A 20933-nucleotide genomic window follows, 5' to 3' on the forward strand; every position below is an offset into this window, starting at 1 on the left:
TAATGAGAATTTAAGAGAAGCTTTCCAGGAACAGTTGAATACTAAACTTAAGGGTTTAAAATTTGATAATGTGGAAGATGGTTGGAATAATTTTAGAAAAATAATTTGTGAAGTTGCTGAAGGTGTATTAGGGAAGAAAGCTAGAACTGCAGCTAAGATTATTAGTGAAAAAGCTTTAAGTTTAATAGAAAGGAGAAAGGACGTGTACAAGAATTATCTGAGTGATAGATCACATGAAAACAAAAGAAATGTAAAGAAAGTGGAGAAAGCATTGAAATATGAACTAAGGAGGTGTGAAATGGAGGCCATGGATAAAATTGCTGAGGATTTAGAAGATGCAGCTAGACGGCATAATAGTAAAATATTGTACTGGCACGTTAACAAATTGAGAGATAGTAGTCAATCCAGACTTGTCCCAGTTAAAGATAGGAATGGGGTGGCAATTAGCGATAAGACAAAAGCTAAAGCGAGATGGGCGGAACATTTTGAGAATTTGCTTAACCGAGATAGAGTTGCAGGAAAAAATATAGAGGAAAATGAAAAAGTTTTTGATACCTTGGATGTGAAGTAAGATTTGTTTTGTGAGGAGGAATTAAAAACAGTACTAAAAGGATTAAAGAATAATAAGGCTCCAGGTGCTGATAGGGTAGTAAATGAGTTTCTTAAATATGGTGGCTCTGAGGTTAGAAATAAGTTATTGGAGATTATGAATATGATTTTTGAAAAAGGGGAAGTACCTAATGATTTTAGGAAAACCTTAATTAAGCCACTTTATAAGAAAGGTGATAAAAGTGAGTGTGGTAATTATCGAGGCATTAGTCTGATCTCTGTAGGTAGCAAATTGCTTAGTAATATGATACTTTTTAGACTGAGAGATGCCGTAGACAAAGTTTTAAGAGAAGAGCAGTGCGGTTTTAGAAAAGGTAGAGGATGTGTTGACCAAATTTTCACTCTTAGGTTAATAATTGAGAAGTGCCTAAGTTTTCAAACACCTTTGGTCCTCAGTTTTATAGATTATGAGCAAGCGTTCGATTCTGTTGATAGAAGAGCTTTAGTAAAGGTTTTATCCTTGTATGGTATACCAGACAAATACATTAAAGTGATTAGTGCTATGTACGAGAATAACACTGATGCGGTTAATGTAGGAAATGAGGTTAGCAGATGGTTTTGTATTAAATCAGGAGTTAATCATTGTTGTCTTCTATCCCACTTTGTATTTAATATTTTTATTTACTTTGTCTTAAGGAGCACAGGAAAATCAATGTGAGACCACGGAATCAAATGAGGAGGAAAAAGTCTCCTGGACTTGGATTATGCTGATGATTTAAGCATCCTAGATGAAAGTGTGAGCAAAATGAATGAAGTCTTAGAGGTTTTGCGAGTTCAGGGTGCTAGTATTGGTTTGAAAATTAATGTTAGGAAGACCAAGTCACTAAGGCTAGGAATAAGTGAAGATGAAAAGGTGACGTTGGGTAATGAAAAGATTGATCAGTTGGGCAGTTTCACTTACCTTGGTAGTATTATTAGTAAAGATGGTGGGAGCAGTGAAGATGTTAAAAATAGAATAGCCAAGGCTCAGGATGTTTTTTCACAGTTAAAAAAAGTCTGGAAGAATAGGAAGATAAGTCTGCAAACCAAGATTAGAGTCTTAGAAGCTACAGTGATGACAGTGGTCAAATATGGCTCTGAAGCATGGGCGCTCCGAAAAGCGGATGAAGATTTGCTAGATGTCTTCCAGAGAAATTGCTTAAGGATTGTTCTGTGTACCCGGCTGACTGACCGTATTTCAAACAATAGGCTATATGGAAAACGTGGTTCAATACCGCTTTCTAGGTCTATAATGAAAGAAAGGTTGAGGTGGTTAGGGCATGTTGTTCGGATGAAGGATGACAGATTGCCGAAGATTGTTCTTTTTGGCCAACCATCTAGGGCTAAACGGAAAGCAGGTCGTCCCCGTCTGGGGTGGGAGGACCTCATAAAGAAAGATTTAAAGGAAATGGGAACTTCGTGGGCGGGTGTAAAAAGGAAGGTCTTGAATATATTGGGGTTGAGGAGGAGCGTGCGTAGCTGTGTTAGCCTCAGGCGGCTTGGTGCTGCGGTGAGTTGTTAGTAGTAGTAGTAGTAGAGAAGTTTTTTTCGCATTAAATTACTCGCAAGAACGTGTTTTAGTGATAAGGAAATGTTGCCCCACCCCCCAATCGGCCTTTTTTGCTGTACGGTTATGGTAAATTTTTATTGTAACGAATCAATTTCAAAATTCATGATTGTGAAACATTAACATGGCACTGATTTTTTAAATCAAATGGTAGGTTTCTACCTAAATTCTATTACATAAGAAATAAGGAACAGGTCATTTTTAGGGTTATTTTAAGGGTTAAAATGGAATTTGCAAGGGATTAGCATAATATAAAGAACATTCAAAACCAAAACAGCAGTACACTCATCTTCTAGCTAGAGAATTAATTGAGAAAACAGAATATTTACCAAAGTTATTTTTCAGCCGTGTTTTTTGCAGCCAAACTAATGAAAAATGGTTTTTACAGTGCGGAACTTAATTGTCAGTAAATTACATCAATATTTTTTAGAACGCATTTAGAATTAAATATCTGCAATTACTGATGCAGGTCGGGAAATGGAGGCAACGGCGTATTCACGAAAATTTAGGGGTGGGGAATGTTTTTGTTTTCAAAATCTAGGAGGGAGGGGGGTAAAATTTTTCCTTTTAAAAAGAAATTTTAAAACGAAAATACCCCCAAAAGTATATTGGTAGGGGGGCAAATGGGTCCCTGTCACACCCCAACTGACGTTACTGAACGGAGGAATTCATACAGGTTCGCCCACAGTGGCACTAACCTCACCTAAGGTCATTTTCCCGGACCATCATAGGCAGCGCAAAAGCATTGCCTAAGTAAAGAACGATGCTGGCACAATGTATTATTTATTTATTTGTTTTAGAACAGGGCACTTCGTATCGAAGGAGTTGTCGTAGAACCTTCAAAAAGGGTTCATTCAATTGAAAATTGAGATCGTTGGTGGCCTTTTTAATCGTCAAAAGTGATTGGAGGGCAACCAACCCCCCTCCAACGCCCATCATTTCCCCAAACATATCCAGTCAAAATTTTGACATAGCCATATTTGAGGAAGTCCGGAAATTATGTCTTTGAGGATGACAACCCCCACAGCCCTCAGGGCAAGGGTTGTAAGTTATGCCCCGGGGGCATGTAAGGTTTTTATATAAAAAAAAGGTGGTCGTTTAACTTTAAAAAGGGCTCATTCGATTGGTAATCCGAAGTTCTAGTGCTCTTCTAAAGAGTCAAAGTGATCAGAGGGCAGATACCCCCGCACACACATCTCGTATTTTTCCGATAGGCATCTGATTGAAATTTTGAGATAGCCATTTTATTCAACGTAGTAGAAAGATCAGGTTACTACGTCTTTGAGGATGACGACCCCTCGCCCCACCCCTCAGGTCAAAGGTTGTAAGTTATGCCCTGGGGACACATAAGGTATTTATAGAAAACATTGTCGTAGAAACTTTAAAAATGGCTCATTCGATTGGAAATTGAGAGGAACAGTGCCCTTTTCAATAGTCGAAAGTGATCGGAGGGCACTCCCCCCCCATGTCCATAATTTCCCCAAACAATTCTAATCAAAATTTTGAGACAGCCATTTTGTTAAATGTAGATGAAAGCTCTTGAAATTATGTCTTTGAGCATGACAGCCCCCCCCCCCCACACAGCCTTCAGGGCAAGGGCTGTAAGTTATGCACTGGCTGTAAGTTATGCCCATGTAGGCCTAAGGTTTTTATAATAAGGGTGGTTATATAAGCTTCATAGGGGGCTCATTGGATTGGTAATCAGAAGTTCTAGAGCCCTTTTTAAAATCCAAAGTGATCGGAGATACCCCTCCCCCATACCTCGTATTTTCCCAAAATGCATCTGAAAGAAATTTTGAGATTGCCATTTTATTCAAAATAGTCCAAATAGCATATAGCATGGCTTTCGGGGTTGAAACAAACCACCAGAGCCTGAAGGCAAAGGTTGTAAGTTATGCCCCGGGGGCATTCAAGGTTTTTATGAAAGGGATGGTTGTATAAATCTCAGTTGAGGCTCATTTGATTAAAAAATGGAATTTCTAATTCCCTTCTAAGAGTCAAAAGTGATGGAGGGCAACTAACCAACCCCTCGACTACCCCTCTTTTCGCCAAACGAATCTGATTAAAATTGTGAGATAGCAATTTTATTCAAAATAGTCCAAAGAGCATATAGCCATCCAGTGCCCTGGGGATAAAGTATTAACTCATACCCTTGGGCATATAAGTATGGAATGGGTGGTCGTATAAACTTACGATGTAGCTACTTTAATTTGAAATTGGAAGTTACAGTGCGCTTTTTAAGAGTCAAAAGGGATTTGAGATGAACCAGCCCCCACGCCCATCATTTTGCCCAAGACATCCAATCATAATTTGGAGATAGCAATGTTGTTCATCGTAGTTGAAGGGTCTTGAGTTATGTCTTTGAGGAAAACTCCCCCGCCCTCACAGCTCTCAGGGCAAGGGTAGTAAGTTATACCCTAGGGGAATATAAGGTTTCTATAGAAAGAACGGCCGTATATATTTCAGAGGGGACCCATTGGATTAGTAATCAGAAGTTCTAGGGCCCGTTTTAAGAGTAAAAGTGACAGAGGGTAGCTCCTCCCCCAACATGCCGTGCTTTACCGTAAGGCATCCAATTGAAATTTTGAGACAGTCATTTTATTTAAAATAATCAAAAGATCATATAACAAGGCTTTTAGGGTTTATAGCCTACAACCTAGGGGCGAGGGTTGTAAGTTATGCCCTGGGGGCATTTAAGGTTTTTATGGAAGAGACGGCTGTTTAACTTTAGAGAAGGCTTATTTGGTTGAAAATTGGAAACTCTAGTTCCCTTTTAAGAGCCAAAAGTGAGGTAGGGTAACTAGCCCCCCCCCTCCCCCGACAATCTCTCTTTTCACCAAACGCATCTTATTGAAATTGTGAGATACCAATGTTGTTCAAAATAGTCCAAAGAACATATAACAATGCCTTTAGGGTTGACACAACCCCCCAGTGCCTTGGGGATAGGGTTGTAAGTTATGCCCTGGGGGCATAATGGGCGGTCGTATAAACTTCAGATAGGGCTCATTTGATTTGATATTGCAAGTAATAGTGCCATTTTTAAGAGCCAAAAGTGATTTGAGAACTATCAGCCCCCCACCCATCATTTCCCCAAACACCTCCAATCAAAACTTCTATTACTACTTCTGCTCTCAAAATTTAACAAAATCAAAAGATTGTAAGTGTATCCAGGCTTTCAAAGAGCATAGGGGAGAGAATCCGTACATGGGATGGTGTTTTGTTTGCCTCCAACTTCCTCATGCTTTGTGACAAGGAAGCACAAATCTTTCAGCATCTTTTGCATTAACTAAGAAAGTTATTCTTAAGGTTTAAAACCGGGAGGTCATTCAGTTTTTAAGGGAAGGCATTCTTTTTACAACCCCTCCCCCCTTTTATCCCAAGTATGGAACGGGGCTCTATAGATGTGACAAGTGTTAACCATACTTGGGGCAGACCCTGACATGTCTTCTTTCTACAAAACTCAGCTGTTTAATAGAGACAATGGAGTAAAACTTTAAAAACAAAGAAAATTGTACAAATGTGTAAAACAAGGATTAAGAACAGTTAATGGCCTTTGGATCTCTTTCATTGGATCCTGAAAAATATTCCAAGACTGAAACCTCTTCTGGGCTTCTGTCATTTTTAATAATGAGTGATTTCTTATGATTTTTGGATCCTAGACGAGGGTTTGTGAGAGTCTCTTTCACTTTCTTAGCTTTTTGAAGCATAGCCTGCTCCTCAATCTTTTATTTCTCTGGAGTATCCGTCAGTATTCTGCAGACTCCTTTTGGATATGGCCTTATCATGACAGATGAAACAGTTTAGATTGAAGTGCGGATGACTTGTGGCTTGAGTGGCTATACCCCCCCCCCCCATCTTCTGGATTTGAGGAAGTCATGTCTTCATTTCTTGGATCAGATTCAGGCTCACCCAATGGTACGTCAATTACAGCTGACGGCAAAAATTCACCATTGACAAAAATGTTGTCAGTAAATGGGCATGAAATCAGATGAGGTGAATGAAAGGGGATAACTGGGAGATATCATACAGAGAAACTGGAAATAGCTTTGTTATAATGGGATTTCAGAGAGTAGTAGACGTCAAGATCAAGTGGCTGCAGTTTGTGTGACGCATGTGGAGGCAAAGATAACATGATCACATGATTGTCCTTTGCTACCTGGATGGCTTCAACTGATAAATGAGGTTTGCGATTATCCATAATAAGTAGCTGGGGTTTCTCTTTGCTTGGCGGTACAATGAAAATACAGGAATGAAAAAAATCAATGAACACTCAAACTGTAGTCCAGCCACTATCACTAAAGCAAGAAACAGTACCAGGTGGAGCCCCTAAAGTCATCCTTGCTGTTGCCTTTTTCTTCGGAAGACCAGTGTTGACAGAATTGGGTTTCCAAAGGCTGAAAAATAGGATAGAATTTTTAAACTCTGCCTTCTATCTGCAGAAGTTGCTTTTCCAACTTGGCATATTCCTATCTCAGCAACAATCTTGACTGGCCTTTGTACAGTGATCAAGGCACTCTCATACATATTCCATATACTCTGGGGAGATAGAGTATACCTGGCCATAACACCACATAGCTCGGAGAAAAAGATGCTAACATTGCGGCAGTTGAAACTGGTTTCCCTGGAGAGGCTAGTTTTCATACTCATAGGCTAACTCATGGACTTCCAAGATGTCAAGATATCTATCTTATTATGTCAAAGCCAAATAACCCTGGCTACTGCATTTCTGTTTATAGTTGCCATATATAGGAAATGTCCCAAGTACCAATACTTGGGACAGTCCCAAGTATTGGTACCAAACATTGTCAGTGAAATGATTTAATTTCAATCTAAAAAAGAACTCTTCTGATCCACCAATTCTATTTCATGAGGAACTAATGAATAAGAAAGTGAAAGTAAATGGTCGTTTCAAACCCTATAGTTCCCTAAACAGTTCACAAAACTTCACAATATATTTTTGAGAGTGTACCTGAAATTTAGGACACATCCACTTTAAGACAAAATGCTGACTTTTGACTTAAAACTTCTGCAGATGTCACCTACTGCAAAGAATTACGCAAGATCGCATGGGTGTCCTTTTAGGCATGTCCCAAGTATGAATACTCTCCCCTACATATAATTTTTTGGGAATGGTATTAAATTTTATTTATCAGTAGGGGCGAATCTCCAGCATTTTTATCAGGGGGAAGGGGGCAAGAGGGGTCCATATCCGGGTAGTCAAGGGACATGGACTACATAATAATTGTTTTATTCAAATTATTGGGGGGACTGCCCCCCTTGACCCCCACCCCACCCAAACGACACCCCTGTTTATCAGATCAAATAGAGGATGTATATGCCTAAATTAAACACTACTATTTGTGTCAAGATTTTCAAAAGGGTGCGTGTTGTTAAAAATTGTTGAAATCCAAGAAATAGAAATATTTCTATCTCAGCATAGAAATAGCAGACCAAACCATGAATTCTTAAAGAAAACATCCAAGCTATTATTTTCTTTTTCCCTGAATTAAGACTATGTTAGTATAAAACGATCAGAAATTAATTTAAAAAACTTTTTCATCAAAACAGGTGTAGTGGTTTATCTCACTCAGGCTAAGCTGATTATCTTCAAGTGGACACAGAGAAACTTTTAAACTGATCAAAAACAACAGTGTGGTCGGTATAAAACAGAAGTACCCATTTTACATTCTTCCAGTTGATTAGTTTACGTTACGGAATTGCAATGTGAAATCACTATTACGCGGGGCTCCCGGGGCTCCCATGCCCTCAATGTAGTTAATAAAGCTTTTCACAAAGTTCATATCGCTAAGTTTCTCGCGTCACACAAGAATTTCACGTTTTCGACATCACTGGAAGTTTTTCGCCTTTACAGCAAGTTTTTCCAGTAACATAGATAGCCTTGTTGGAAAAGTTAAATAAAAGTTCAACCTCTTTCCTACTACAATAAAGCCGACAAAGCTATATGAGGAATATGGTTTATCAACTTCATGAACAATTTTATAAACCCAAGTGATGCCTCAGCCTCAGGCCTATGCTGGCAAAAAGCAACCTCATTCCACTTTTTAGTAAAAGGAAAGAAAAGAAAGAAAGAGGCAGAACCTGCTATATGGCAACTTGCAACCTCATTCCACTTTTTAGTAAAAGGAAAGAAAAGAAAGAAAGAAGCAGAACCTGCTATATGGCAACTTGCAACCTCATTCCACTTTTTAGTAAAAGGAAAGAAAAGAAAGAAAGAAGCAGAACCTGCTATATGGCAACTTGCAACCTCATTCCACTTTTTAGTAAAAGGAAAGAAAAGAAAGAAAGAAGCAGAACCTGCTATATGGCAATTTGCAACTTATGTAAATCTAAAAATGAAAAAAAAATGAAACGAACATAAAAAAGGAGCTTAAGAAGCTGTAAAGGACAAGGACAAGGTCAACTTTGTAGCTAATGGACCGCGGGGGAAAAGGAGTGCTTACAGAGGAAGTGGCCCAACAAGTAATATGTGAAAGAGACGTAAAAAGAGACGTGCAGGAGGCGTAGCCCAACCGTTACCAGCAGGAAACGAATAAAACTATGTCGATTTTTATTACTTGAATTCATCCTTAAGAGTGAGCGTGTAGGCTATCCGTAGGTACATACATACCCGACCCTTAGAGACGGAGGACATCAGATAATTTCTCTCAGGAAAGAGGCTTATAGCCGTGACTAAAAACCAATGTACAGCAGAAGTATCCAGAACGATTTGAAATTTTCGCCCAAGAAAAGTACAGACGAAATATTGAGCCCTCAAAAGATTGCACCCACAGAAGATCCTAGGATAGATGATATGTTTAGTTTGTGGTTTAGTTCGAGCGTCAAAGTAAAGCCCCTTCGAAGTATACACGAATCGATGCCAACTGAGGGGATACAATTTTTTTTGATTTCCAGAAAGTTTTAGCGCTTCTCTAGAATCCCATCCCCGTTTTATCGATAGATTACAACCCCTTTGAAAATAAAAAAATCTGAGGGTGCTCCTTAACGATCCATAACCTATCTATTTATAGTCAGGGCTGTCCAGTAAATGATCCCAAACATTCATATCTACTCTCACACTCACTCCTACAATCGAAGACACCCACAAAAAGAAAAAGATGTATATGTAAGGGGTGAGTGTGCGTTCAAGGCCGTATCCAGCGGAGGGAAGGAAATTTTGGGGTTTGAACCCCCCTCCTCCGAAATGTCCGATTCGTTAAAAACGCGACAAAAGTGAATATAAACAAATTTTTGATGTATTTTTTAGTTTTTTTGTAACCCCCCCCCCCCGAACTAAATTCTTTTGTACCCCCTCCCCTCCAAAAAAAAATCTTTGATATGGCCCTGTGGGCGATACACCTCGCTAAAGTCAAAGTATGTCAGGATATGCATTCTAAGTAAGTTAAGGCCCCAGATGAGGTACATTAAGTAAGTTAAGGTACATTTTCAGCATGAAAAATGGTATATTTTAGAAGAGACATTTAAAAATAAACTACCTTATCTAGGTCGTGAGCCTTTCCTTGACTTGTTCCAGATAAGTTATGCACAAGTAATTGACAGATCATATCTGCCAACCACTACAAAAGCAATCACAATTACTCAGCAATTATTTAGCTTTTTTCATCTAAATTTGCCTACTATTTAGCCATCTGATCTTGCAAATTAAATTTTCAACTTGAAAAATTGCAAGTTTTAGGATCTGAAAATAAACTTTACCTTATCTAGGTCGTAGGCCTTTCCTTGACTTGTTCCAGATAAGTTGTGAACATTATCCAAACTCAATTTCAAATTAGCAATATCACTTTCAGTAATGCTTATACACTCACGCAAAGCTCCAAGCAAAGCCTCAAATAAGGCAGTACACTGTTGTGGTCTAGGGATTTTCAATTTTGTCCCTGGTGGAGGTCGTGTCAATGTAGAGGACCTTGACGGCATAGGAGTAGTAGACATCTGCGATGTAATAGACCTAACGGATCCCATATTAGACACTGAAGTTAAAGGTCGTCCATACCAGGAGTTTCTACAAGAAAAGAATGATATATTTTTAAAAAGGCAGGAAGAAGCCAAATCATAATTAGCCAAATAGTAAATAGCCAAATAGTAGTCGTATATTAAAGCATAATTCAAAGAGTATGAAAAACTTATAAGAGTGGAAACTGGCACCTGTGTCGACAAAAAAAAAACATTACCATCTAGCTTTCGATGTCTCTTGGCATTTTTCAAAACTTTGTAATTGTTTTCCTCTCAGAAAGTGAGATCTGACAGTTATTACTATGCTAATTTTTACTAAGCATACCAATTAAATGAATTTTTCTTAAAAATACACAGATAAAATATAAAGTAACACCAAACGCCAGATGGTACCGATGATATTTTTAATGTGTTCTTGTTTTCTATGGGAATATTACCTCTCCCTGGTCTTCAACAGGCACCCATTGGCATGCTCATCCCCAGGGTCCATTGTTTTTAGAAGACCATGATGTTAAAACTACAGTGTTGGTCGGTTGGTTCACTCTATTTTATTGCGGACATTGTAAAAATTTGGTATATCTGTAGAGCAGCAGTTCTCCAGAAGGAAACATTCTGAGACATGGGCGTAGGGAGGGGGTGGCAGGGGGGCAGCTGCCCCCCAAGACCTTCAAATTTACATTAGATATGGCTGTAAAAGCAGATGGTTGGAAAAGCAGTTGATAAAAGGCCCTCCATCACACTATCGACTGCCCCCCTACTCAATATGCTGCCTACGCCCATGTTCTGAGACAAGAAGATTGGTAATTGCTAACTATAGATTTTAGATTCTGAGAAAACATTCGGAAGATTCTGAGGAAACATACTGAGACAAAAAGATTGCTAATTGCTAATTACAGATTATATATTGCTAATTACATGTTCTTTTTCATGGTAAAAATGGTGTTTGTGACAATTCATCCCCAGTCCCCCCCCATGGTTTCATATATTGCCGTAGGCTATATACAACACTACCAATAAATAATGATGAAACTCTTTTTACGATATGTAGGCCTAACATGCTTATATTAGTCAGATTATCATGTTTCCTTTTATTATCATTCATATTTTAAACAAATTTGAAATCTTATTTTACAAATAAAATATTAAACATTAAATATATTATCCAATAATCAACACAATCACTAAGGCTCAATTGGACATCTTTAAAGTTAACACAGCGTTGCCAATTTTACAAGGGATCAATCATTGGAAAAAAAAAACAAAGAAATATATTAATAGAGCTATATATGGGTCCATCAGAGGGGTGGTGCGGGTTGCCTTGCCACGATAACGAATATTATGTTGACAAGGAGAAGCGAATAAGGAAGGCAAATTTTCCGATTAATTCACTAATGAGATAGCTAAGAAACAGACAAACCTTTAGAATCAGACTTTCATGCTGAATCCAAACATCATATTCATTTGCGTCCTAAATTAGCTTTATCCCCCCCTCTGATGAGCAAATATATACTCTGAATTGTACAGGCTACGTGTAATGAATTTTCCATTCTCTTGACGCACCGTTAAATCAGTTTGAAGAAAGAGTGACTTACGGAGAACTTGTATATACAACTCAGGGTATATATTTGAACATTGAGAGGGTCGGGGAAAAGGTCATTTCATATACAAATGAATGTTATGTTTGGATTCAAGATGAAGTTCTGATTCTAAAGGCATGCATTTTTCATAGCTTTCTCATTAGTGAGTTAATCGGAAAATTTATCGAATCTAATGGTATTAATTTTAATTTATGCTAGTTTTGTATGTAGTCTAGGGCTATATATGAGACCATGACAGGGAGAGGGATAAAATGTCACAAACGGGCTATATATGAGACCATGAGAGGGAGAGGGATAAAATGTCATAAACGGGCTATATATGAGACAATGAGAGGGGAGGGATAAAATGTCACAAACGGGCTACATATGAGACCATGAGAGGGAGAGGGATAAAATGTCACACACGGTCTATATATGAGATCATGAGAGGGGAGGGATAAAATGTCACAAACGGGCTATATATGAGACCATGAGAGGGGGAGGTATAAAATGTCACAAACGGGCTATAGACTATATGAGATCATGAGAGGGGAGGGATAAAATGTCACAAACGGGCTATATATGAGACCATGAGAGGGGGGGGGGATAAAATGTCACAAACACGTCTTTAACCATAAAAAAGAACATAAATGGTACTTAGGTGTTATACCGACCGCACCAAAGAAGTGAAGTTAGGTTAATTCTAGTGAAACCAAAATCTGATGAAAATATAATAGTTTAGTGACAAAATTATGGAAAATACAACAGAGAATTATGGAAAGCAGGTCTCCCAGATCGCATTATACTAAATACATAACCTAACCACCTTTATATACTAAATATTTAATTTAAATATACCTGTAAAGTAGTTTATCTCGCTCAGACTAAGCTTATAATCTCCGAGTGGCACAGAAAACCGGTTTCGTTGGCTACAGATCCGAAACGAAGTATGTTCGCTATAACACGCAAGTATCCATAAAATCAAACAGTTCGTGGTAACGAACTGTAAGTAAGAAGTCACTCGGCTCAATAGTAACCGAAACTCTAAAAAACGGAATTTTGATGTCAAGAGACACATCAGAAGAATCAGATTTTTTATGCTGATTTTAAATATATAAGTTTTATCAAGTTTAGTCTTGACCATCAAAAGTTACGCGTCTGAGAAAATTTGCCGAAAAAAGAGGAAAACACCCCCTAAAAGTCATAGAACTTCAATGAAAATCTCACCATCGGATTCAGCATATCAGAGAACCTTACTATAGAAGTTTCAAGTTCATATCTGCAAAAATGTGGAATTTTGTATTTTTTGTCAGAAGAAAGATCACTGATGCGTGTTTATTTCTTTCTTTTTTTTGATTTCCCCAGGGGTGATCGTATCGATCCAGTTGTCCTAGAATATCGTAAAAGGGCTCATTTGAACGGAAATTACAAGTTCTAGTGCCCTTTTTAAGTGGCCAAAAAAATTGGAGGGCAACTTGGCCCCCTCCCACGCTCATATTTTTCCCGAAGTCACCCAATTAAAATTTTGAGATATCCGTTTTGTTCAGCATAGTCGAAAATTTAATAAATATGTCTTTGAGGATGACTTAATCCCCCACACTTCCAGGGGGAAGGGCTGCAAGTTATGAACTTTGCCCATTGTTTACATATAGTATTGGTTATTGGGAGGTATATAGACGTTTTCAGGAAGGATTTTTTCTGGTGGGGAGAGGGGTTTGGAGGAGTGGGTTACGCGGGAGAATCTTTCAGTGAAGGATGTTTGCTTGGGGTAAGGGACATTTCTATGAAGGGGGCACCTGATTTCCCAGCATTATTTAAAAAACGATCGGAAAATAAATTAAAAAAAAACCAAGTTAGTTTTTAACTGAAAGTAAGGAGCAACATTAAAACTTATAACGAACAGAAATTATTCCATACATGAAAGGGGCTGTCCCCTCATCAACGCCTCGCTCTTTATGCTGAAGTTTTTATTGTTTTAAAAAATAAAGTTGTGTGACAGAGTCAAACTTTAGCGTAAAGAGCAAAAGTTGAGGAGGGGACAGCTCCTTTCATATACAGAATAATTTCTGTTCGTTTTAATGTCCCTCCTTACTTTTAGTTAAAAAAAACTTTTTTTTAATTTTATTAGCAATCTAAAAAGGTCTCTCTTTTTATTTTAGAATATTTCCTTCTGGTGAGCCGCTACTCTGCACATTTACCAAAAAGTTGACATCGAGACCCACTGAAAAGTAAGTGGAAAAATACCTTTGATTTAGACCTTACTCATCCCATAAATAAACGAAACTAACAAATCCTCTTTCACCACCAGAGAGTATCATCGAATCCAAAACACTTAATCACAACATTCATCAGCTCAACCGAGTTCCTAAAAATAAGCTCTTCTAACTTCATCTCTAATATGCCAATAAAATGTCGCATCAATTCATTTCGATACAGGTGTCAGGTACAACTGGAAACATTCACCATGCCCATCCCCAGGGTCCAGCAATGGGCGTAAGATACGACAGGACTGGTTTATTCTGCAAAGGAACCTTCTAGGTATATATGAAAGTAAAAGTTTATTATCTTAAAGAATTACCAATGAAAAAAGAGTTACGACAAGCATTTACACATGCAAATATTTTGAAAACAGCTTTTGAATGGGAGTTGATTTCCTGTTTGGCGTTATTGACATTGTGTAAAATAAATCTTGTGTTTGGCTGAAATGGATTTTTATATTTTTTAAGAGCCCATTGAGAAATAAGTTTAATAGTTGCTAGTGGAACGCAGGGTAGCCACCTCTAGTGATTTAACACTATTTCTAGTGATTTTTTATGTTGCCTAAAGTAAAAATCAGCACATAAATTACAGCACATAGATCACTGAAGAAAATCATTAAAATCTAGTGATTTTTTCTGATCGGGCAGCAACCCTGGTGGTATCTCGCAGTGAACAAAAGGGCGGGCCTGACCCTCCCCTCCGAATTTTCAAGATATTTTTCATAATTTTAATGTGATAATAACACATTTAAAGCATTCTAAAAGTAAAAAAAAAAACAAGCAGAATACAACGGACTGTAGTTGATTTTTCTAGTTAAATTACTATCCTTTTCTGCTTTTAAAAACTTGCTACACTCTTCCTTACCCCAAGAAGGTGTGTGCACACATGGCCGTTATAGTTATTGCAACTAAGCGTACTAAATACGATCCGAGCTCCATTTTATCACGAATTATACTACACGACTATATATATATATATATATATATATATATATATATATATATATATATATATATATATATATATATATATATTCGCAGTCTCGCAGTCTCGACTTATTTTCGCAGTCTCGGCTTAAAGCAATAAAAACACGGAGGTAAAAGCATACATAAAGCTTGTGATATACGGTAAATAAATATATGGTAAATGGGATGATGTCTAAATGGAAACTGAAAGATGTCCGTTTTTTAACCCAAATATCGAAAATAGCGGAAGCCTATATTAAAAATAATCCAGGTGATATTTGCGTAAGGTATATAGGCTATCTAGCTCTATGATTTTGGTGGTATCAGTAGTTTCTCAGAGACGAGCAACTTGTTTCTTATCCATTTCAAGTACCTTCTGAATATTTCGAATGATTACCTTCGACAGCGCAGCGGATAAAACCACGTCTGGAATCACCCGGGTGTGAGGTTCGATCCTGCCTGTCGCAAGGAAGGATATATCGTGGATAAGTGTATGATAATTTTTTTCCCGAATATCGCGAGGAAATCGATCACACAAATTGCTTCTATAAATTTTTTTGGATGTTTTTATTTACTATATTTTTAAGAGCATTTAATTTTTGTTCAAATGAGCCAATCCCCGATTTTCTAGAACAATTGGTTCGGTACGATGACCCCTGGAAAAAAAAATAATAAATATAGGAGCTTCAAAACTCCACAGTAGCATTTTCTGATATGCTGAACTTGATAGTGTAATTTTCATTAAGTCATTTTTTAATTTGCTCAAATATTTTTGTCTTGACTTGATTAGATAGACCTCAAAGCGGTCCACGAAACTAAATGTCATAAGAAGTAGCCCTGAACTTGAAATCTAAAAAAAAGTGCTGATGCACTTGTTTAAAACTGGAGATTCAATTAATAAAAATGTTTGCCAGGTTTGTAGTTGTGCCTAGTCATCTACTGCATGAACTATAGAGAAGAAACCGCAAAACTAGTGTGATTTTTTCGGCGGGGAGTAAAATTAAAGATTTTTATTCTGGACGCTTCTATTCATTATATGATATAAGAAGTTTTTGTATTGCATAAGAAAGCCTGCACAGGGTGGGAGGGGAGGCGCCTAAAATTTCACTAAAGAGCTCAAGTTTTGAAAAATCATGAACCCTCACCAACAATTTTTCTATTTTTGGTCTCCGTACATTTCTCCGTGTTTCATTTGGGAGAGAGGGCACTGTTCGCCATCCCCAAGATCTTTAGCCTTCTCCTATTTCTTTGAAAACACCTTTTAGGGTATTGTCATTAGAAAAAAATTACCCCCTCCCTATATTTTGAATAATATACCATCCCCCTAATTTATCTGAATTGACGCCAATAGCCACCCTCCTAGAAATGATCTTCATTAGAAATCTGCCCTCGATGAAGGTCCAATCCCCTCAATATTTTTGGCAATGAAGGAGGTTTTAACATAATAGCGTAGGAGAGGAATTGGGAACCGGCGCGATGCAAGATAGTAGAGGTGTTTGACTATTTAATAGAGAGATGTTGAAGAAAATGGTTGTCGTGGGGATGGAGGTGGAAAATGGGGATAAATAGCAAAATTAAATTTAACTAAACCTTAAGAATAGGAGACATACGCGCATAAAAGAAATTTAAACCTTTGAAATAAATTTTGTCCAAGTTGTCAGGTTAAATTTATCCCGATTCTTTAAGAAGACTCTTGAAACACAAGGGCCATTTAATTAGAACAATAAGACGCTTTTTTAAAAGTAATAAAAAACTTTGGCGTAAAGGGCGAGGCGTTGAGGAGGGGACAACCCCCCTCATAGTAGAATGCAAATAATGAATTCTAGGAGACATATAGCAAATACTTCTACGGGACATATAGCAAATACTTCTACGGGACATATAGCAAATACTTCTACGAGACATATAGCAAATACTTCTACGGGACATATAGCAAATACTTCTACGAGACATATAGCAAATACTTCTACGAGACATATAGCAATTTCTATGTTATTCTGGGCCTTGTATATGCCTTTTCAAAGAGATTCAAAGCTCAGACATATAGGAAATATCATGTTATTCTACGACGCCCCCGTACCAAACAGGTTTTTTTTTCTGGTAGTCCTATTCTACAGGTCATTACATCTTTGTCAAGAGGAACGAGTATAACTTGATTGGTGATTAGGATTTGAATAAAAGGAATAGTTTTCTTTACAATTCATATTAGTAAGAGAATTGAATTAAGAGAAAATAGGTTTTATTTGCAGGGATATTAATGACTAAAAAAAAATGAGTGGTGCATTGACATTATTGGAGATTAATGATGGAACCGACAGCAGCAGAAGCAACGATATACGAGTACCCAATGTGGCTGTGGAAATCACTGCTGGTTGTAGACTATGTCTTGAATGGGACATTATGTATGCTAGATACGTGATATCATTAAGCAAATTTAAGCAGGAGGAGCAGCTATGTTTTGCTGGAAAAGTAAATATTCTCCATATAAATAAACTTCGGTCAGCATTAGATGTCCTATAAAAATATATTGATGATAACAAAATGCATCAGTGAATATCATTATTTTATTTATGTTCAATAAAAACTGTTTCGAAATCAATGGTATTTTTTTTTCTAGAGTATACATGCGTATATCCCGTAGAGTAGAAAAAAGAAATTCTGTTTAGTCTGAATTAGAGTGTGAGAGAGAGTTATTCCTAAAAAAAAATGGACAGTTTCAGTTAAGAGTGTATAATTAGGCCTATTTTTAATATTGAAGACTAATTGGTTATAGATAATAATTTTAAATGTTTTTATATTCAATGTACGTTGTTTTATCGGGGAATTATTGTCGATATAATGAAAACTGATTCTCCATCATTAGACTTTTGTATGAAGCTTCTACATCGTGGTCCAAATGAATTTACACAATTTATTGATATTTTGATCACGAGAAGGCAATATGATAGTGTTGATCTGCTTTTACACAGTAGTTTAGATATTTAGGACTTTTTTTCATTAGATAGATGGTGCTCAAGGATGATTTACTCCTCTCTCTCTCTCTCTCTCAGTCAATTTTTTTGTTGCTAGCTCAGTTTCATTGTGGCAGTGAGAGTGTCAACACATGACAAAATGTTCCATACATGTCCTTTATGTATGTACTCACTGGACAGCTGTTCATCATGTGAGAGTTGCACAATGATTGATGAGTATGATGAAAAGTGTAGATTATACAACCCGTGTAAATTGCATAGAGAATATGCTGTACAAATTAAAGGTTGTAATTCCTGTCTTAAAGAGGTGTGTGACTCTCATCCTATAGGTCACCTATGCTCCAATTGTCATTATGATAAATGTAATCAGTGGGAGAGTACATATCCCGGTATGATTGGAAAGAATCCTAACCGGCTAGGTCTAGTGGAACACTGCCGTCGGGTGTGATTTCCCAATAGGTTTCAAATTGACTCAATGATATTAGTGTGATACTCTCAGTCAAAGCATTGGCAAATGTGCACTCTAAACGTACATTCCCCGTTCGTACTATGCTCATATCCTGGGTACCAGACAGGTCCAAAACAATTGCACCATGATTTTTTTAAAACATTGAATCGTTTATTCCATTATCAAATAGTTGGGAGTCATGATCTAGGGATTGCATGGTCAACTCATACAGAGTTCTATAGGATTTTTTTGTCAAATGATACAGTTTACAGGTGAATACCATTCACTTTGCACACAAGACTAGATAGACCGAAAAAATTAAAATCATAGGAGAATGCAGTCCAGGACCCAACGGCACTGCCCCTCTTCATAAAGACCAAAGCGATTTTTGATAGTATTTTTCTATTGATAATTGATGAATCGGTATAAGCCGGTGGCAAAGCACGAGAGCCAGTGGCAATGTGACGTTGATTGGTGATCGTATGGGGGAGAAGAAGTTTAATGTTGTTGCCATTGGCTCTTAGCTTTTCCACTGCCAGTGCAACGGAGCTCATAACCTCTTGTTTTTGGACATGAAGGATTGTCGATGTGATAATGACATTTGCATCGGGTACAGCAAAAAGTGTTTTCTCAAAATGAAATTCGATGGGGCTAGGTGCAGCTTTATGTCAATCTCAACATTGGGGGGGGGGTCACCATTGGGATATATTGAATATCTCATGATTTAGTTTTCCAACTAAATGATACTCCTGGGTCACTGCAGTAGTCAACTCACCGTCAGTATCAACACCTGATCGATATTCATAGCCCAATGACTGTCCTCTCAACTCCTTATATGACATTGGTGTCATCATCATAAATTGTATGTAGCTTGCATAGTTGAATAAATTATTGCTAGTGCTCACCAATGTTCCATTAATAAATAGGCCTACATTAATTTGTTTGAACAGGTTTTGTAGAATACAGTTTTCGTAGGACAGACCATCGGCAGCAGTTGGAGTTGTATTATCTGACTTTTTCTTCACCGCAACATTTAAATCAATAAATGTTGATGACGAATCAATGAAATAGTATTCATTGGAAAATATTTGAAAGTGTATATTCTGTAACAGGTGTTGCTTGGGATCAAATTTTTCATAGTAGCCATACTTGGCACCAACATCTAAATTATCAGCATTGAATAGACTCAACGAAAAACTGATTGATGGATGTGATTCCTTGTGGGGGAGATTAGTCATCTTAAGAGAAGAAATCATTCTTTGATCTAACAATCCTTTTCTTTTTCTTCTTATTGGTCTTATTCGTTATATTGCTCGAATTCCTTGTTGATGTCCTTCGCTTCCCACCTGGGTAGAGACTGATGAGTGAATGTCGCGCACGCATGCTTTACAATCCCGTCACATTGTTCTGAGATTTTAATTGCTCATAATCGGCTCTTTCTGAAGAGAGCCGTCCAGCAAGAGCCTCAACACTCGTTGAAATTTTTACCCGACCCCGGTCCCATAGTGGTGAGGTAGCGAAATTTGATGCAGCAGGTACAAGATATTTTCTTGCAAGGGGTAATGCAGAACGAAATAACCTAGCAAACCAGCTACCAAGACCATAGCCAGACATTGTTGTACGCCCCTTAATTTAAATTTAATTTTGCATACAGAGTTTTGGTTTAGGATATTGGGATGAGTAGTGGCAAGACCCTTCTTAGAAATTTATGCCTTGTCCAATAGAAATATTTATTGAGTTCTTTCACCATAATAAATAAAATCCTTGAGTTTATTTTTTCAATGACAAAAAATCTTAAGAAGTATAAGAGGTGTTTTCCCATCAAATATATTTCTTGTTTAAATGTTGACGGTATTTTAAACTTTACCCAAACAAACATTGAAATAACGCAGCTGAAACTACTGCTTGCAGTCAACTATTAAAAATAAACAAGAATTTGGGAGATGATTCCCCTATTTCATCAAAATATACTATATATTTATAATGTAATGTGCATTCTTAATTGATCTGAGCCTTATAGGTTGTTTTAAAAGGTGTATTCATGAAAACAAATGAATTTCAATTTTTTTGAGTTTCTAAGGTGTAACCAATTTTTTAAGGTATCCGTAACTGTAAAGTTCCACCTTTGCTTGTTATCATTTTACGTAGGAGAATTTAAGCCCATATTCAAAACTGAAACTATTAAACAACTGCTTGTGTATACCTGTGGAAGGAATGGAAGATAGTAACTCTTTCCTTGAAGCTGTAGAGAAAGTTTGCTACTGTATGTGGTACTTAACAAATTTGTGGTAGTTTGCTGCACTCGAAGAAGCGGATTCATCCCTTTGATTTCCCAAAATAATTCAGGTTTTTTTCTTTCTTTAACTCCAAGAACACTGTTTTTTTTAGATTACTTGTTTCATATAAATACTAGTATATAATATATAATAAGTATTTATATTATTTTTTGTCTATTGCTTCACCTCAAACAAGATTACTATAAGCACACATCAGGTCAGACCTTATGCGATATGTGATATATGCGCAGTTTAAACCCTCTAATCTATCATAGCCATGATTGCCACCTATAGTGCGCAAGTACTATTTTAG

General features: G+C 37.2%; 1 protein-coding gene across 6 annotated transcripts in view; it reads right to left on the reverse strand.

Moving 5' to 3' along the window:
• LOC148956034 (rho family-interacting cell polarization regulator 2-like) overlaps positions 1 to 20933 on the reverse strand; it is a 162543-nt gene that overhangs the window by 94812 nt on the left and 46798 nt on the right. For 5 of the 6 annotated variants that reach the window (XM_089090365.1, XM_089090434.1, XM_089090580.1 and 2 more), the window contains exon 3: positions 9869 to 10172. In XM_089090365.1, coding sequence (XP_088946491.1) covers positions 9869 to 10172 — 304 coding nt within the window. Of the gene's footprint in view, positions 1 to 9868; positions 10173 to 13944; positions 14173 to 20933 lie in introns of those variants that run through there. The other variant, XM_089090662.1, reaches the window with a different exon arrangement.

Source organism: Artemia sp. Qi Xiang Cuo, chromosome 1 (genome assembly GCF_049724085.1).
Source record: "Artemia sp. Qi Xiang Cuo chromosome 1, ASM4972408v1, whole genome shotgun sequence".
NCBI classification, from domain to species: domain Eukaryota; kingdom Metazoa; phylum Arthropoda; class Branchiopoda; order Anostraca; family Artemiidae; genus Artemia; species Artemia sp. Qi Xiang Cuo.